General features: G+C 46.8%; 1 protein-coding gene across 3 annotated transcripts in view; it reads right to left on the bottom strand.

Annotated features, from left to right (window-relative positions):
* ctnna1 (catenin (cadherin-associated protein), alpha 1) overlaps positions 1-18,500 on the bottom strand; it is a 227,594-nt gene that overhangs the window by 67,151 nt on the left and 141,943 nt on the right. For all 3 annotated transcript variants that reach the window (XM_031789509.1, XM_031789508.1, XM_031789510.1), the window contains exons 11-13: positions 5,670-5,762; positions 2,922-3,078; positions 2,175-2,375 (exon numbers count right to left, since the gene is read on the bottom strand). In XM_031789509.1, coding sequence (XP_031645369.1) covers positions 2,175-2,375; positions 2,922-3,078; positions 5,670-5,762 — 451 coding nt within the window. The remainder of the gene's footprint in view (positions 1-2,174; positions 2,376-2,921; positions 3,079-5,669; positions 5,763-18,500) is intronic.

Here is an 18,500-nt window from a genome sequence, read left to right as displayed (position 1 = left end):
GGAAACTAGGGGTATTATGTTGTGGATCACTACTTAACACTAAAGCCATACGAACAATCATTTTCCTTCTCATAATGAGTTTTTGTGCAGAAATGCATTCTGGAACGTTTTAATAGCATACTTGTATTCCATCTGTAAATAGCAATACAATTGTTAAATTATGAGCCTAGTTGGTCTAGCCACAGAAAAAGAGGGGGAACCCTCCCGCTAGCCATGATTGGCTGAGATAATGAGTGGGATGGACATGCCAAGAGATGAGTTCTGATTGGTCTACCATGTAGCACGTTTCTGTCTATAATATGAGGTGGTCAGTATGTGTAGTTAATTCTTTCTAACGCAGCTTTTAATAAAATATATTACGTAGTAGAACTACATCAGTGTTGCTCTCCACTTTCTGGAGGACTGAGGTTTCATATCAGTGGAATTAGAGTATGATGGCTAAGGAGATGGAGAAAACACCTGACTCCGGATTACATCTTCAAACTAAGGGCAACCATGGCATCCATGACAAGGAGAAGCGTCCAACCACTAAGTATATGGGGCGGCAGGGTAGCCTAGTGGTTAGAGCGTTGGACTAGTTAGTAACCGAAAGGTTGCAGGTTCAAATCCCCGTGCTGACAAGGTACAAATCTGTCGTTCTGCCCCTGAACAGGCAGTTAACCCACTGTTCCTAGGCCGTCATTGAAAATAAGAATTTGTTCTTAACAAAAGACCACACTATTCAAGTAACCATTTTGGGTGACTTCGTAAATTCAATCTGGCCATCTACTCCCATTTCAGAGCATTCTCGTCTGAGTGTGCCTGAGTGCAGAATAACTGATGAATTTCCGAACACTCAACACCCGTTGAATACGGCCGGTGTCAGTAAACGTTGGCAAAAAAGTGTAATTAAATTGTTGCCAGCAGCACAGTTACAGTCACAGTCACCAACGCTCTGGATAACATGACAACAGCCTAACCAGCTCTGCTAAGGGTAGTAAAATGTCAGATTGAGGTGTTCTCTCATTATGTGTCTGGAAGTAGCTAGCCAGTTAGCTTGGGTGCTTGACTGCTGTTGTTCGACAGAGCACTCGGATCAACCGTTAGAGATGGGTAAGGCTAAAGCTTAAGAGGGTGTGAACAATGCTGAATGGGTGTAGACAAAGAGTTCTCCAGTAGGTGGACCAAAACATTCAAAGGCCATTTTCTCAAAAGTGAGGTTACAAGTTGATCAACTTTCAAAGCAGAATTACTTTCCCATTGTTCCTCATCTGCAGTGTATGATATACCATTTTGTAGCTCTCCGTCTCTGCTTTTAACCAATGAATCAAGGATGTCAAGTCACATCTAGGCTAGGGAAGAGGGTGCCGTGTGTGTGTGCAGGGAGCTAATTTGTAGCCACGGTGCCTCTGTTCCCAGTCCCCCCTCTAATCCACCATTTGATACAGACCCCAAGGTGACAGACCATCAAAGGGTTACATAAAACCAATACACTTCAAGAGGCCTCCACAATTACAATGAATATCAATGAGATTCTTTCTTTAGATCGCAGCCAGCTAAACTGACTTGCCAATAAATAAACAAAGACTGACAGTTGCCTTTTAATCCTGCGAGAAAAAAAAATAAAGCAGATTGGCCATTGAATAGTTAATGGCCTAGCTAGCTGTAGTGATTATAGAACTCTTTATGGAAATGGTGCCTGTCAATAACACTTACTACCTGACAGTAGTACATAGAATTAAAAATATGTTATTAAGAGAGGGACGCACGATGGGAGACGGGGATGATGGGAAGTTGTGAGAGGGGGGAGGGATCAGAGAATGGGAAGGGGAGGGGGGGCAAGGTAAGGAGAGAGCAGGAGAGGAGGTAGGGAGCGAGAGAGAGAGGAGAGAATTGGAGGGAGCAGGGGCTGGCTGTGTTGTGTGATTGAGAAACTCAACCCAGCAGTCAAATCTGTAGTAGTATTAGAAGGTTGGTTTAGCCTGACCCCCCCCCACCCCTTACCATCTGATACGTGTACCACTGGTATAGACAGAGGGAAAGACAAACCAACAGAGAAAGATACAGAATGACAAACGGTAAAAGGTGAGAGATGGTATATCTATGTTAGATGGATAGAAGAGGAATGAAGAAAATACTAGCAGAGACACAGAGGAGAGTGTTAATGAAAACGTGATAACAGAAAGATATGTTACCTGTGTTAGTGAGTAGCTTGGTGGCCTCCAGAACCTTCTCTGTATAGACTCCAGGTTCATAGTTGTCCATCTCACACGTGACCACATGGACCACTCTGGCGGCGCGGCCACGGATGGCGCCGGCCGTGCGGTCCAACCCGTCCACATCCTTCTCCTGCAGTGCTATCACACACTTGTTCACGTCCTCCAGAATGTGGTTCTCTGGAAGCGAAGATACAAACCAACCAACGTTTATTCATATAGAAACATTTGCTCCGTAGGTATCGGACAATCCTACTGAAACTATTTGTTTGGGGGACAAGTCTGCCAGACGAGCCACAATAATATTGCTTTCTCCCCCCTTCATCCGAGACAGAGTTTTTTACAAGGCACCCCACCCTCCTCCCCCTTTTTCTCCATCTCTTCTTCACGCGGATGACGTGGATTTGGGCCTTGTCTCGACAAAACAGTATATTCCTTAGCGTCGGACTCATTAAAGAAAAACATATTTTGTCCAGTTCGAGGTGAGTAGTCGCTGTTCTGATGTCTAGAAGCTCTTTTCGGTCATGAGAGACGGTAGCAGAAACATTATGTACAAAATGAGCTACAAACCATGCGAAAACACTCATTTTGAACATAATTTTTCTGCTACCGTCTCTTATGACCGAAAACAGTTGGTCAGGAGCCCGTAAACCAGCATCCAGCCTCATTACTTATATAAAATCAGATGAACCCTGGAAAGAAAAGCTCCGCCCCTTTCCTACTTACCAGACACACAGAGGAAGTCGTCGATGCTGGTGATGTCATCGACGGCGTCAGTGAGAACGCGGACCTGTTTCTCCCAGGACTCTTTGAAGAGGTCCATGTTGTCCTGAGCAACCTTACTGTTGGGCTTGGCAGCTAGAGCCAGAGCCGCATTAATCACCTGTTACAGAGCATTCACACACCAGTTACCAGATTAGTTACTACAGCAGCTAGATTAGCATAAGGAATGTGTAATGTATCTAAAGACCAGATCAGCCTCTCAGACCAGCACACTCACAGAGGCTGGATGAGGAAGTGAAGCTGTCAGGGTATGGGGCTGAATGAGGAAGTGAAGCTGTCAGGGTATGGGGCTGAATGAGGAAGTGAAGCTGTCAGGGTATGGGGCTGAATGAGGAAGTGAAGCTGTCAGGGTATGGGGCTGAATGAGGAAGTGAAGCTGTCAGGGTATGGGGCTGAATGAGGAAGTGAAGCTGTCAGGGTATGGGGCTGAATGAGGAAGTGAAGCTGTCAGGGTATGGGGCTGAATGAGGAAGTGAAGCTGTCAGGGTATGGGGCTGAATGAGGAAGTGAAGCTGTCAGGGTATGGGGCTGAATGAGGAAGTGAAGCTGTCAGGGTATGGGGCTGAATGAGGAAGTGAAGCTGTCAGGGTATGGGGCTGAATGAGGAAGTGAAGCTGTCAGGGTATGGGGCTGAATGAGGAAGTGAAGCTGTCAGGGTATGGGGCTGAATGAGGAAGTGAAGCTGTCAGGGTATGGGGCTGAATGAGGAAGTGAAGCTGTCAGGGTATGGGGCTGAATGAGGAAGTGAAGCTGTCAGGGTATGGGGCTGAATGAGGAAGTGAAGCTGTCAGGGTATGGGGCTGAATGAGGAAGTGAAGCTGTCAGGGTATGGGGCTGAATGAGGAAGTGAAGCTGTCAGGGTATGGGGCTGAATGAGGAAGTGAAGCTGTCAGGATATGGGGCTGAATGAGGAAGTGAAGCTGTCAGGATATGGGGCTGAATGAGGAAGTGAAGCTGTCAGGATATGGGGCTGAATGAGGAAGTGAAGCTGTCAGGATATGGGGCTGAATGAGGAAGTGAAGCTGTCAGGATATGGGGCTGAATGAGGAAGTGAAGCTGTCAGGATATGGGGCTGAATGAGGAAGTGAAGCTGTCAGGCTTTGGGGGCTGAATGAGGAAGTGAAGCTGTCAGGATATGGGGCTGAATGAGGAAGTGAAGCTGTCAGGATATGGGGCTGAATGAGGCAGCAAAGACGGCACGTTATGTGGGAAGGGGGAGGGGTTTAGGAACGGGGGGCTGGAGGTGAGAAGTGTTGGCATCTTGGCAGGACTATGGAGCTCTGGGTTGGGGATGAGCTGAGAGGCGAAGCAGGTGTGGAGAGCTGGCCAGAGAGAGGGGAGAGCTGGCGCGAGAGAGAGAGGAGAGCTGGCGCGAGAGAGAGAGGAGAGCTGGCGCGAGAGAGAGGGGAGAGCTGGCGCGAGAGAGAGAGGAGAGCTGGCGCGAGAGAGAGAGGAGAGCTGGCGCGAGAGAGAGAGGAGAGCTGGCGCGAGAGAGAGAGGAGAGCTGGCGCGAGAGAGAGAGGAGAGCTGGCGCGAGAGAGAGAGGAGAGCTGGCGCGAGAGAGAGAGGAGAGCTGGCGCGAGAGAGAGAGGAGAGCTGGCGCGAGAGAGAGAGGAGAGCTGGCGCGAGAGAGAGAGGAGAGCTGGCGCGAGAGAGAGAGGAGAGCTGGCGCGAGAGAGAGAGGAGAGCTGGCGCGAGAGAGAGAGGAGAGCTGGCGCGAGAGAGAGAGGAGAGCTGGCGCGAGAGAGAGAGGAGAGCTGGCGCGAGAGAGAGAGGAGAGCTGGCGCGAGAGAGAGAGGAGAGCTGGCGCGAGAGAGAGAGGAGAGCTGGCGCGAGAGAGAGAGGAGAGCTGGCGCGAGAGAGAGAGGAGAGCTGGCGCGAGAGAGAGAGGAGAGCTGGCGCGAGAGAGAGAGGAGAGCTGGCGCGAGAGAGAGAGGAGAGCTGGCGCGAGAGAGAGAGGAGAGCTGGCGCGAGAGAGAGAGGAGAGCTGGCGCGAGAGAGAGAGGAGAGCTGGCGAGAGAGAGAGAGGAGAGCTGGCGCGAGAGAGAGAGGAGAGCTGGCGCGAGAGAGAGAGGAGAGCTGGCGCGAGAGAGAGAGGAGAGCTGGCGCGAGAGAGAGAGGAGAGCTGGCGCGAGAGAGAGAGGAGAGCTGGCGCGAGAGAGAGAGGAGAGCTGGCGCGAGAGAGAGAGGAGAGCTGGCGCGAGAGAGAGAGGAGAGCTGGCGCGAGAGAGAGAGGAGAGCTGGCGCGAGAGAGAGAGGAGAGCTGGCGCGAGAGAGAGGAGAGCTGGCGCGAGAGAGAGGAGAGCTGGCGCGAGAGAGAGGAGAGCTGGCGCGAGAGAGAGGAGAGCTGGCGCGAGAGAGAGGAGAGCTGGCGCGAGAGAGAGGAGAGCTGGCGCGAGAGAGAGGAGAGCTGGCGCGAGAGAGAGGAGAGCTGGCGCGAGAGAGAGGAGAGCTGGCGCGAGAGAGAGGAGAGCTGGCGCGAGAGAGAGGAGAGCTGGCGCGAGAGAGAGGAGAGCTGGCGCGAGAGAGAGGAGAGCTGGCGCGAGAGAGAGGAGAGCTGGCGCGAGAGAGAGGAGAGCTGGCGCGAGAGAGAGGAGAGCTGGCGCGAGAGAGAGGAGAGCTGGCGCGAGAGAGAGGAGAGCTGGCGCGAGAGAGAGGGTAGAGAGACAGGGTAGAGAGACCGGCAGGTACCTGGGGGCAGAGTGTCTCCAGCTGGGAAGCGGCCATACGGACCAGCTTGACTCCCTCCTCATTATTAGAGATGGAGCAGGCGAGGTTGGCCACCTAGACAAACAAACACAGGAACAGTCAGACTCACACCTCCATACAAACTGCACAGCATTGTAGTCTCAAACATAATGTTTCACTGTCACCATCTCAGAGAGGAGCGAGATGAGACAGTCAGGTTCTGATTATATACAGTACACAGCATGGGTGTCCCACACGTAGTAAACTCAAACACCGAAACAGTCAGACTCACACCTACACACACAGCATGGTCAGTGTTTACCCTAGATTAATTTAGCAGAGGAATCACTGATGACACTCAAATTAGTTTTACAAAGATTAATGAATACAGTGTATTCGGAAATTGTTCAGGCCCCTTGTTCAGGCCCCTTGTTCAGGCCCCTTGTTCAGACCCCTTGTTCAGACCCCTTGTTCAGACCCCTTGTTCAGACCCCTTGTTCAGACCCCTTGTTCAGACCCCTTGTTCAGACCCCTTGTCCTTCCACGTTACAGCCTTATTCTAAAATGTATTAAATAAAATAAAAATCCTCAATCTACACAAAATACCCAATAATGACACTTTTTTATTTAAAAACCTGAAATATCAGTATTCAGACCCTTTGCTTATGAGAATCGAAAATGAGCTCACGCACATCTTGTTTCCATTAACCATCCTTGAGATATTTCTACAACTTGGGAGTCCACTTTTGGTAAATTCAATTGATTGGACATGACTTGGAAAGGCACACACCTGTCTATATAAGGTCCCACAGTTGACAGTGCATGTCAGAGTAAAAAACAAGCCATGAGGTCGAAGGAATTGTCCATAAAGCTCAGACAGTATTGTGTCACGGCACAGATCTGGGGAAGGGTACCAAAACATTTCTGCATTCCCCCAAGAAATACAGTGGCCTTCATCATTCTTAAATAGAATACGTTTGAAACAACCAAGGTTGGTTGGTTCATTCTGCAGCATTGATGGTCCCCAAGAACACAGTGGCCTCCATCATTTTTAAATGGAAGAAGTTTGGAACCTCCAACACTCTTCCTATAGCTGTCCGCCCGGCCAAACTAAGCAATCAGGGGAGAAGGGCCTTGGTCAGGGAGGTGACCAAGAACCCGATGGTCACTCTGAAACATCTCCTGAGTTCCTCTGTGGCGATGGGAGAACATTTCAGAATGACAACCATCTCTGCAGCACTCCACCAATCAGGTCTTTGTGGTAGAGTGGCCAGTCGGTAGCCATTTCTCAGTAAAAGGCACGACAGCCCGCTTGGAGTTTGCCGCAAGGCACCTAAAGGACTCAGACCATGAGAAACAAGATTCTCTGGTTTGATGACACCAAGATTGAACTCCTTGGCCTGAATGCCAAGCTTCACGTCTGGAGGAAACCTGGCAGCATCCCTACGGTGAAGCATGGTGGCGTCATTTCTGGAGGAAACTACAGTGAAGCATGGTGGTAGCAGCATCATGTTGTGGGGATGTTTTTTGGCAGCAGGGACTGTGAGACTAGTCAGGATCAAGGGAAAGATGAACGGCACAAAGTAAAGAGAGATCCTTGATGAAAACCTGCTCCACAGCCCTCAGGACTTCAGACAGGGGTGAAGGATCACCTTCCAACAGGACAACTACCCTAAGCACAAGAAAACACAGGAGTGGCTTCGGGATAAGTCTCGGAATGTCCTTGAATGGGCCAGCCAGAATCCGCACTTGAACATATCTGGCGAGACCTGAAAACAGCTGTGCAGCGACGCTCCCTATCCAACCTGAAGGGGCTTGAGAGGATCTGCAGAGAAGAAAATGGGAGAAACTCCCCAAATACAGGTGTTCCAAGCTTGTAACAGACTTGAATCTGTAATCACTGCCAAAGGTGCCTCGACAAAGTACTGAGTAAAGGGTCTGAAAACATATGTAAATGTACATTCGCAAAAATGCCTAAAAAAAACATTTTTTGTTTTGTCATTATGGGGTATTGTGATGTCATTATGGGGTATTGTGATGTCATTATGGGGTATTGTGATGTCATTATGGGGTATTGTGTGTAGATTAATGGGGGGGGGGGGGGGGGGGGCATTCAGACCCCATGACTTTTTCCACGTTATGTTATAGCCTTATTTTAATCAATTTTAGAATAAGGCTATAACATGATGTGGAAAAAGTCATGGGGTCTGAATACTTTCCCAAAGCACTATATATAAGGGGTCAGCAGTGTAGCCTAGTGGTTAGAGTGTAGGGTCTGCAGGGTAGCCTAGTGGTTAGAGTGTTGGACTAGTAACCAAAAGGTTACTGAAAAGCTGACAAGGTACAAATCTGTCGTTCTGCCCTTGAACAAGGCAGTTAACCCACTGTTCCCAGGCTGTCATTGAAAATAAGAATTTGTTCTTAACTGACTTGTCTAGTTAAATAAAGGTCAAATGAAATAAATACACAATTGCATTTTAAATCGATGGCAATTGGAATGCACAGGGATCCTAAGGCCCATTGTCATCTGCCGCCATGACCTCGTGTTTTAGCATGAAGCACTACATATAAGAAATTGGCAATTCGTTCTTTTTCTGAGAAATAAGGTAGGCCACTTGATTTCAACATGAACAAAGTAGACAGGCTGGCGTTCAAACAGTTGCTCTCTCCAAAACAGACCGACCAGGTGAAAGCTATGATCCCTTATTGATGTCGGGCTGTTAAATCCACTTAAAAAAAACTGGTTAAAGAATCATTTTTAAAGCCTTTTGAGACAATTGAAACATGGATTTGTTTTTGCAATTCAGGGAGTGAATGGGCAAAACAAAAGATTGAAGTGCCTTTGAACAGGGTATGGTAGGAGGTGCCAGGTGCACCGGTTCGAGTTCAACAAATGCAATTCTGCTGGATTTTTTTCTCTCCACATGTAACATTGAGAATGGCCCAAAATCAATGAGTCTTCATGAGTCTAAATTACTAGCCTAGTTGGTTTAGCCACAGAAGGAGAGCAACCTTCCCACTAGCCTTGATTGGCTGAGATAATAAGTGGGCTGGCCATGCCAAGAGATGAGTTCTGATTGGTCTACCATGTAGCACGTTTCTGTCTATAATATGAGCTGGTCAGTATGTGTAGTTAATCCTTTCTAACGCAGCTTTTAATAAAGATAGCAAGTAGTAGAACTGCAAAAGCGTTGCTCTCCACTTTCTGGAGGACCAAGTTTTGAAATCGAGTATCATAGCTAAGGAGATGGAGAATATTCTGGCGTTTGATTGCATATATGCAGACGAGTCGAAAAGAGAACAACTGGTTGGCTAGTTAACGTTACGTGTATGATCAGTGTAGTAATATGATTTGTATCTCAGAGCCATTTGCATTGCTAGTTATTAGCCTAATGCTAGCTAGCCAACATTGAACCTGGTTGGTTAGCTACCTGCAGATTCATGCAGGGTAGTAACGTTATGAGTTGGCATTACGGTTCGTTGTATAGCTAGCTAGCTACATCTCTAAACAAAAGATTCCACTGTGCAAGTAAATATGTCAATAGAATGTTTATGATGTCACTGCAACAACTGTCGACAGATGTAGCTGTTAAATTCGCCCCGGCAATCTACTCTACTCTACTCTCAGAGCACTCTCATCTGAATGTGCCAGAGTGCAGAATAACTGATGAACTTACGAACACTCAACACCTGTTGAATATGGTCGTTGTCAATAAACGCTGGCAACAAAAAACAACGTAATTCAATTGTTGTAAGCGGCACAGTTACAGTCACCAACACTTTGGATAACATGAAAACAGCCTAATCAGCTCTGCAAGGGCGAGTAAAATGGATAGAGTGAATTGTTCTCTCATTTGTGTCTGGACATAGCTAGCAAGCTAGCCAACGGTAGCTAATTAGCTTGGGTGCTTGACTGCTGTTAGGTCAGAAAGCTCTGATCAACCTTACTTTTTGTCCAGAGCGTCCAGTACGCGCTCTAGACACGCCGAGCGCGAAACACTCAATTTACTTAAGGCCAATCGGACTACAAAGATTTGTTGTGAATCCTTAAAGAGATGGGTAGGGCTAAAGCTTAAGAGGGTGTGAACCATGCTGTATGGGTGTAGACAAAGAAGAGCTCTCCAGTAGGTACCAAAACATTCAATGGCCATTTTCTCAAAAGTGAGGTTACAAGTTTATCAACTTTCAAAGCATAATTACCTTCCCATTGTTCCTCAACTGCAGTGTATGATATACAATTTTCTTGAGTCGCTACTTTTATCCAAAAAAGCAAGTCGGTCAAATTAAGACAAGGTAGACCTGAAAAATGAACAGGGGTTTGTCTGCCCTAAAGCATCGTGGGGGGAACAGATTCTCTGGCTGTTAGCTTGGATAAGAGAAAAGGATAACCTGCATTCTAAGTACACCAACCTTGATGTAACACAGGCAAATCAAATCTTAGTTTTAAATTCTCCTATAGCAAAGCTGTCCATTAGTCAGGCAGTATCGAACTGTCCCAATCCAACGGACAGACGTTAAGCTCAACTCCGCAGCCCATGGGAGACTGGACACTTGCAAGGTGTAGGAGATCAGGGAGGCAGTCTGGCCACCCTTCATCTATCTGTGAAGAGCTGATGCGGCTGTCAAAACAGCTTTTCCCCGCTTGAGCACGGATCCTGGATGTATACCAACAGGCAACCCAGTGGCACCCTCCCCTATGGCGACTACAGTTCAGCAGGTCACGTCCCCATCCGATTCCACCACCATCATTGTGGGAAGCTCGATGGTGAGAGATTTTTTAGCAAGCCTGCGATCTGTGGACCGACCAAGGTCCACTGTCACCCAGGAGCCTGTGTCCATGACTTCACCTCCCCCCTGCCCATGATTCTGGCAAACTACTCCAATATTGACACCATAGTCTCTCACGTAGGGTTTAACAAACTTTTTAGGCGATCTGAGGAATTGAGGGAGGACTACAAAATCCTCGCTAGCATAGGGAAGAGAATTATCATCTCTGGCCGCCTCTCGTGCTACCAAAGGGGTTCGGAACGTTTCTGTCGGCTCTACGTGAAAGGTACCTGCGTTCCACTTCCTTTCTGAAAACAAAAGCAATTCTCCGGTTGGAACATTATTGAAGATTTATGTTAAAAACATCCTAAAGAATGATTCCATACATCATTTGACATGTTTCTACATACTGTAACGGAACATTTTTGACTGTCAGAAACTAGTGAACGCGCTTCATGAATGTGGATTACTGGACTGAACGTGCTAACAAAAGGAGCTATTTTGACATAAATGGACATTATCGAATAAAACAAACATTTGTGGAACTGGGATTCCTGGGAGTGCATTCTGATGAAGTTCATCAAAGGTAAGTGAATATTTATAATGCTATTCTGACTAATGTTGACAACATGGCGGATATACAGTGGGGCAAAAAAGTATTTGGTCAGCCACCAATTGTGCAAGTTCTCCCACTTAAAAAGATGAGGCCTATAATTTTCCTCATAGGTACACTTCAACTATGACAGACAAAATGAGAAGAAAAAAAATCCAGAAAATCACATTGTAGGATTTTTTATGAATTTATTTGCAAATTATGGTGGAAAATAAGTATTTGCTCAATAACAAAAGTTTCTCTCAATACTTTGTTATATACCCTTTGTTGGCAAACGTTTTCTGTGTGTGTGGCGGCTCGGCCATGGAGCTCCGAACAAAACAGTTCTTGTGCTGACGTTGCTCCAGAGGCAGTTTGGAACTCTGAAGTGAGTGTTGCTCCAGAGGCAGTTTGGAACTCTGAAGTGAGTGTTGCTCCAGAGGCAGTTTGGAACTCTGAAGTGAGTGTTGCAACAGAGTGAGTACAGACAATTTTAACTGGCTTCCGCCCTCTGCGGTCCCATTCTGTGAGCTTGTGTGGCGGCGTATTACTTCAACAGCTGAGCCATTGTTGCTCCTAGACGTCTCCACTTCACAATAACCGCACTTACAGTTGACCGGGGCAGCCACAACAGAGCAGAAATGTGACTGACTGAATTGTTTGAAAGGTGGCATCCTATGACGGTGCCACGTTGAAAGTCACTGAGCTCTTCAGCAAGGCCATTCTACTGCCAGTGTTAGCCTTTGGAGATTTCATTGCTGTGTGCTCGATTTTATACACCTGTCTGCAACGGGTGTGGCTGAAATAGCCAAAATCCACTGGGTGTCCACGCACTTCTGTATACTACACACCCCCTCCCAAGCCCTCCCCACACTACACACCACCTCCCAACCCCTCCCTACACTACACACCACCTCCCAACCCCTCCCCACACTACACACCTCCCAACCCTACACACCACCTCCCAACCCTACACACCACCTCCCAACCCCTCCCCACACTACACACCACCTCCCAACCTCTCCCAACATTACACACCACCTCCCAACCCTAAACACCACCTCCCAACCCTAAACACCACCTCCCAACCCCTCCCCACACTACACACCACCTCCCAACCCTAAACACCACCTCCCAACCCCTCCCCACACTACACACCACCTCCCAACCCTACACACCACCTCCCAACCCTACACACCATCTCCCAACCATACACACCACCTACCCACACTACACACCACCTACCCACACTACACACCACCTCCCAACCTCTCCCAACATTACACACCACCTCCCAACCCCTCCCCACACTACACACCATCTCCCAACCCTAAACACCACCTCCCAACCCCTCCCCACACTACACACCACCTCCCAACCCCTCCCCACACTACACACCACCTCCCAACCCTACACACCACCTCCCAACCCTACACACCACCTCCCAACCCATCCCCACCTACCCACACTACACACCACCTCGCAACCCTACACACCACCTCCCAACCCCTCCCCACACACTACACACCCCTCCCAACCCCTCCCCACACACTACACACCCCTCCCCACACTACACACCACCTCCCAACCCCTCCCCACACTACACACCACCTCCCAACCCTAAACACCACCTCCCAACCCCTCCCCACACTACACACCACCTCCCAACCCTACACACCACCTCCCAACCCCTCCCCACACTACACACCACCTCCCAACCCTACACACCACCTCCCAACCCTACACACCACCTCCCAACCCTACACACCACCTCCCAACCCTACACACCACCTCCCAACCTCTCCCAACATTACACACCACCTCCCAACCCCTCCCCACACTACACACCACCTCCCAACCCTACACACCACCTCCCAACCCTACACACCACCTCCCAACCCTACACACCACCTCCCAACCCTACACACCACCTCCCAACCCATCCCCACCTACCCACACTACACACCACCTCCCAACCCCTCCCCACACTACACACCACCTCCCAACCCCTCCCCACACTACACACCACCTCCCAACCCCTCCCCACACTACACACCACCTCCCAACCCCTCCCCACACTACACACCACCTCCCAACCCCTCCCCACACTACACACCACCTCCCAACCCCTCCCCACACTACACACCACCTCCCAACCCCTCCCCACACTACACACCACCTCCCAACCCCTCCCCACACTACACACCACCTCCCAACCCCTCCCCACACTACACACCACCTCCCAACCCCTCCCCACACTACACACCACCTCCCAACCCCTCCCCACACTACACACCACCTCCCAACCCCTCCCTACATTACACACCACCTTTTGTACACTGGTTGACTCCTCAGACAGGTCTGTGGTTCACCATAGTCATAACTGAGCATATGCTTTACACTCGTACACCTTACATATACTGAACAAAAATAAACCATTTCGAAGATTTTACTGATTTACAGTTTGGGCTGTGGAAGGTCAATTTTGTTAAACGGATTGTCATGCAAAAAGTCTGCCGGTCTCACAGCATTGACCGTTAATTAACAAACAAGTTCAGGATCTCCAGGCCGTCAAGCTGCTGATGCGCTTTAGGAACATCGACATAAAAAGGTCAATAAATCAATTCAATACTACACACCATCACAATAAATACCTGATTTATTTTAGTCTGGTCTATACAAACATTATGATATGAAGACCATGTATTTCAGCAGAACAGAATGAGTTGGCCTTCGTTGGGTTTCGTTTTTCTTGGAATAGAAACACCATAATGTTAAACAAAGTAAGCCAAATTTCTTAAAATCAATCCCATATACTTTATTACATAAAAAAAAAAGGTTTTAAATTCTCTGGTAATGCCAATATGGAAGACAATCAAATGATTCTCAACCGTGCCCTCTGGTGAAACTACCACTAACTAAAAAACAAAATGGCTGACAATTCAATAACGTGCCACAGAATGCTGCAGCAACAGCCAGCCTGGTATGCTGCAGTATGACGCAAATCTCAAATAGGAGGAGCCACTGTATGTTAAATTTGTTTTCATTTACATTGAGCAGGAGGGGGGGGGGGGCATGCAATCCGTATGTACTCGAATAGTGGAGCTGTGCATAATATGAGCAGCTGAGAAATAAATATGACACTCATTTCACTCCAAACATCAACTACTGTTTGAGGACGTAGAATTAACAATGTCAAGTCAGTTAACGGTGGAACGTTTGTGTTAGCATATAGTTAATATGGCAAATTATTAGCCAACTAACTAACGATATATAATTATATGTTTATTATTTAACCTTTTCTTTCTTCTTATTATTTTTAAACAAGGAAAGTCAGTAAAGAACAAGTTCTTATTTACAATGACGGCCTAAGAACAGTATGTCCTCCGTGAACCGGAAACCGATAAGTGGTCTTTGAGGGGTAGAACGACAGATGTTTACCTTGTCAGGTCGCTGCGAGACAGCTGATATTCTGCTCAAACTCTATGGCTCTCCAACCCCTGTTCCTGCAGCTACCCAGTACTTAATATGGGAAACCAAGTGAAATCTGTTTGGGAACAAATCGATAGTAACGTGCTATCATAACAAATCATATTTCATTACAAAACTGTTGAAAGCCCCTCTCTCTGCACACTAGAGAAAGGAAAAGAGGAGAGGGAGGAAGAGATGGACACGCTTGCTGGTGAGATATTCTCTATAGCTAAAAAAGGTAATGTGTCACCCAATTAATTATGAAAAAATATAATTACTAGGCTATACTAATTGTATGCCACCCTGCACACTTAATGAACCGACAGCATCAACTAGAGCTATATGTTCTCTCCCAGACTCATGGATAGGTATGTCGGGGGCGTAGCAAAAGGTAACCAGTCCATCCAGTATGCATAATACAGTCCACCCTCAAAAAGGAGATTATTTAAATGTGTTTCAATTTTGGAATATAGGCTAGACCAAAGACATTTATTTTTTTAATCCGTTTTTGTTTGATATTTTTCTGCCAAGCATAATGTGTTAGACTACATATTGTATAAGAGTACAATCAGTGTTAAATTCAGTGTTTTTGTTTAAGGGTTTGGGTTCCTAAGCCTATGAATATGCATGAATATGCACCTAAGCCTATGAATATGCATCGGCTCTAATATACATATGGGTGTTTTGAACCAATCGTCAACTTAGAAAGCTCTGTCCATTTTGTTTCGTGTTAGGCTTTGAAAACAACACCCACAAGTACCATGTTATACACTCATTTTGCCCTTGATGTTAAACTTCTTTCTTCAAATTGATCATCACAGAAAGGTGAGTTTTAAGCACATCATACTGTTTGATGATAAATGTTTGATGTGATTTTCTGATTGAATTTGCATTGATGTCAGTGTACCAGGCCATTAGGACCTGACGGAGGCACAATAGAGCCCTGAGTACCAGGCCATTAGGACCTGACGGAGGCACAATAGAGCCCTGAGTACCAGGCCATTAGGACCTGACGGAGGGACAATAGATCCCTGAGTAGCAGGCCATTAGGACCTGACGGAGGGACAATAGATCACTGAGTAGCAGGCCATTAGGACCTGACGGAGGGACAATAGATCCCTGAGTAGCAGGCCATTAGGACCTGACGGAGGGACAATAGATCCCTGAGTAGCAGGCCATTAGGACCTGACGGAGGGACAATAGATCCCTGAGTAGCAGGCCATTAGGACCTGATGGAGGGACAATAGATCCCTGAGTACCAGGCCATTAGGACCTGATGGAGGGACAATAGATCCCTGAGTAGCAGGCCATTAGGACCTGATGGAGGGACAATAGATCCCTGAGTAGCAGGCCATTAGGACCTGATGGAGGCACAATAGATCCCTGAGTAGCAGGCCATTAGGACCTGATGGAGGGACAATAGATCCCTGAGTACCAGGCCATTAGCTCTGGTGGACATTCCTGCAGTCAACATGCCATTTGTACACTCCCTCAAAACTTGAGACATCTGTGGCATTGTGTTGTGTGACTAAAGTACACATTTTAGAGTGGCCTCATCTCTAGCACGAGGTGCACCTGTGTAATGATCATGCTGTTTAATCAGCTTCTTGATATGCCACATCGGTCAAAGGAGAAATGCTCACTAACAGGGATGTGCAACAAATTTGTGCACAAAATTAAACACTTTTTTTCTCCTCGTGTGTATGGGATCTTTTATTTCAGCTAATCAAACATGGGACCAACACTTTACATGTTGCATTTATTGAATTGTTTCAGTGTATATTTAAAATGCTCCTAAAGTTAAACTACATCTCTGATTATAAAATGACTTAATGTAAAACGAGTCATTATACACAGCGAGAGGTGACGAGTCATTACGACGTTCTGCAGACACTCGCATGTAATTAAATAGATCATTATCTCTATGGTTACAGAGCATGCTACTGTCTGGTTGCCTTGGTGACTGGTCTCCTGGGTGACTGGTCGCCTGGCTGTACTGCTGACGAGTAACACCTACACTGTCCCTGCCTGGCCTATTGAGGTGGCAGGCAGTCAGGGACAAGGAGTCTAGCTGGCACACTGGATGTGTTCTGTGGTACAGGTGAACTACGGTACTCTGCCAGTGTGGCAAGTCTAGGGCTGTCAACTGCCTTTAATATATCTCCTCTCTTTTTACCTAAAGGGAAACATTGTCGTGTTGCAAAATTCCGTGAACTTTCAATAAATTCCCTGGTTTCCAGAAATCCTGTTTGGAGGATTCCAGATTCCTGGAATACAATCAGTGTTAAGGATTCCAGATTCCTGTTTGTAGGACTCCAGAAATCCTGCTTGGAGGATTCCGGATTCCAGATTCCTTTATGGAGGATTCCAGATTCCTGTATGGAGGATTCCAGATTCCTGTATGGAGGATTCCAGATTCCTGTATGGAGGATTCCAGATTCCTGTATGGAGGATTCCAGATTCCTGTATGGAGGATTCCAGATTCCTGTATATTCCCTCCTGATTGCGGGAAACTTCCCACCGGGATTTCTGGAAGACCAGGGAATTTATTGAAAGTTCCCGGGTATTTTTCACCCCTAGAACAGGGTAAAGAAATCACAAGGTGACTAATCACAGCTCTATTACCTCTGGAGCTTAAAGGGATACATTGGGATTTTGGCAATGAGGCCCTTTATTGACTTCCCCAAAATCAGATGAACTTGTTGTGTGTCTCCAACTAGCGTTAGCATAATGAATGGAGGTCTATGGTACTGTAATTGCTAGCAGATACCCATCCAAATCATTATGCCTGTAACTTCATACTGGACACAGACAAAAAAAAAAAACGTGAACACACACACCTAAAGGTTGGAGCGTTGGGACAGTAACCCAAAAGGTTGCTAGTTCGAATCCCACATCGATCTGCCCTGGAGCAAGGCACTTAACTCTACTTGCTACAGGATTGTCGTAAATAATGGCCGCCCCTGGCCGTGATGCGCCTCTCCAAGGGCGTCTCAAGGGGAGTTGGGATATGCTAAAAAATACACGACTATTTTACACCTCACACACACACACACACACACACACACACACACGTGCACCTTGTACATGCAGTGAAACACGATAAATATAAGCATGATATGTTTGGGATTGCTAGCTACCATTAGCTGGTAGTTGCTGGCATGATTATAGAGAGAGAAACCAGTGCATATTTAATCCACCCTCTTCCACCCTCTTCCATCCACAGAGCCATTCAAACATTCACTGAGCAATTGTCTATTTGTCTTTCATGTCTAAATAGAGACAGGAGAGGAGAGTTCAAATTGGATTCAGAGCATAAGTACCTCAAGGCAGTGAAGGAAGCAGCATATCTCCCCCTGCCTGCTAAACTCTCCCCAGTCTCCCCCAGCCTACTAAACCCTCCCCAGTCTGCTAAACTGTATGTATGTATGTATGTACAGTATGTATGTATGTATGTACAGTATGTATGTATGTATGTACAGTATGTATGTATGTATGTATGTACAGTATGTATGTATGTATGTATGTATGTATGTATATATATACATATATATATATATATATACACACACATATACACACACATACACATACATACACACATACATACTGTACATACATACTGTACATACATACATACATACTGTACATACATACATACACACATACACACACACACATATATATATATAGTACTATCGCTGGTTTATAGTGGAGGCCCAAATGGATCCCTCCTCCCCTGTATAGTGCACCAGTGTTACCGCTGTCAGCGTGAGCCCCTAGGAACCCTGTTCCTCTGGACCCCTTTCCCCTGATTCCTCACCGGCTTCCACCCATCTCCTCCTGCTTCGGCGCCCACGGTAGCCCCAATTCCAGTCCCCTTGTTTAGGGGGTCTGAATTATACCACCAATATAAAAATATAAAGAATTGAATGTAAAAAATGAAATGGGTTCATTTATATACCCTTACTATTTGTACATTGTTAAAACACTGTACAGATTAA

The sequence above is a fragment of the Oncorhynchus kisutch genome, linkage group LG15 (genome assembly GCF_002021735.2).
Source record: "Oncorhynchus kisutch isolate 150728-3 linkage group LG15, Okis_V2, whole genome shotgun sequence".
NCBI classification, from domain to species: domain Eukaryota; kingdom Metazoa; phylum Chordata; class Actinopteri; order Salmoniformes; family Salmonidae; genus Oncorhynchus; species Oncorhynchus kisutch.
This window is presented reverse-complemented; position numbering and strand designations above follow the sequence as displayed.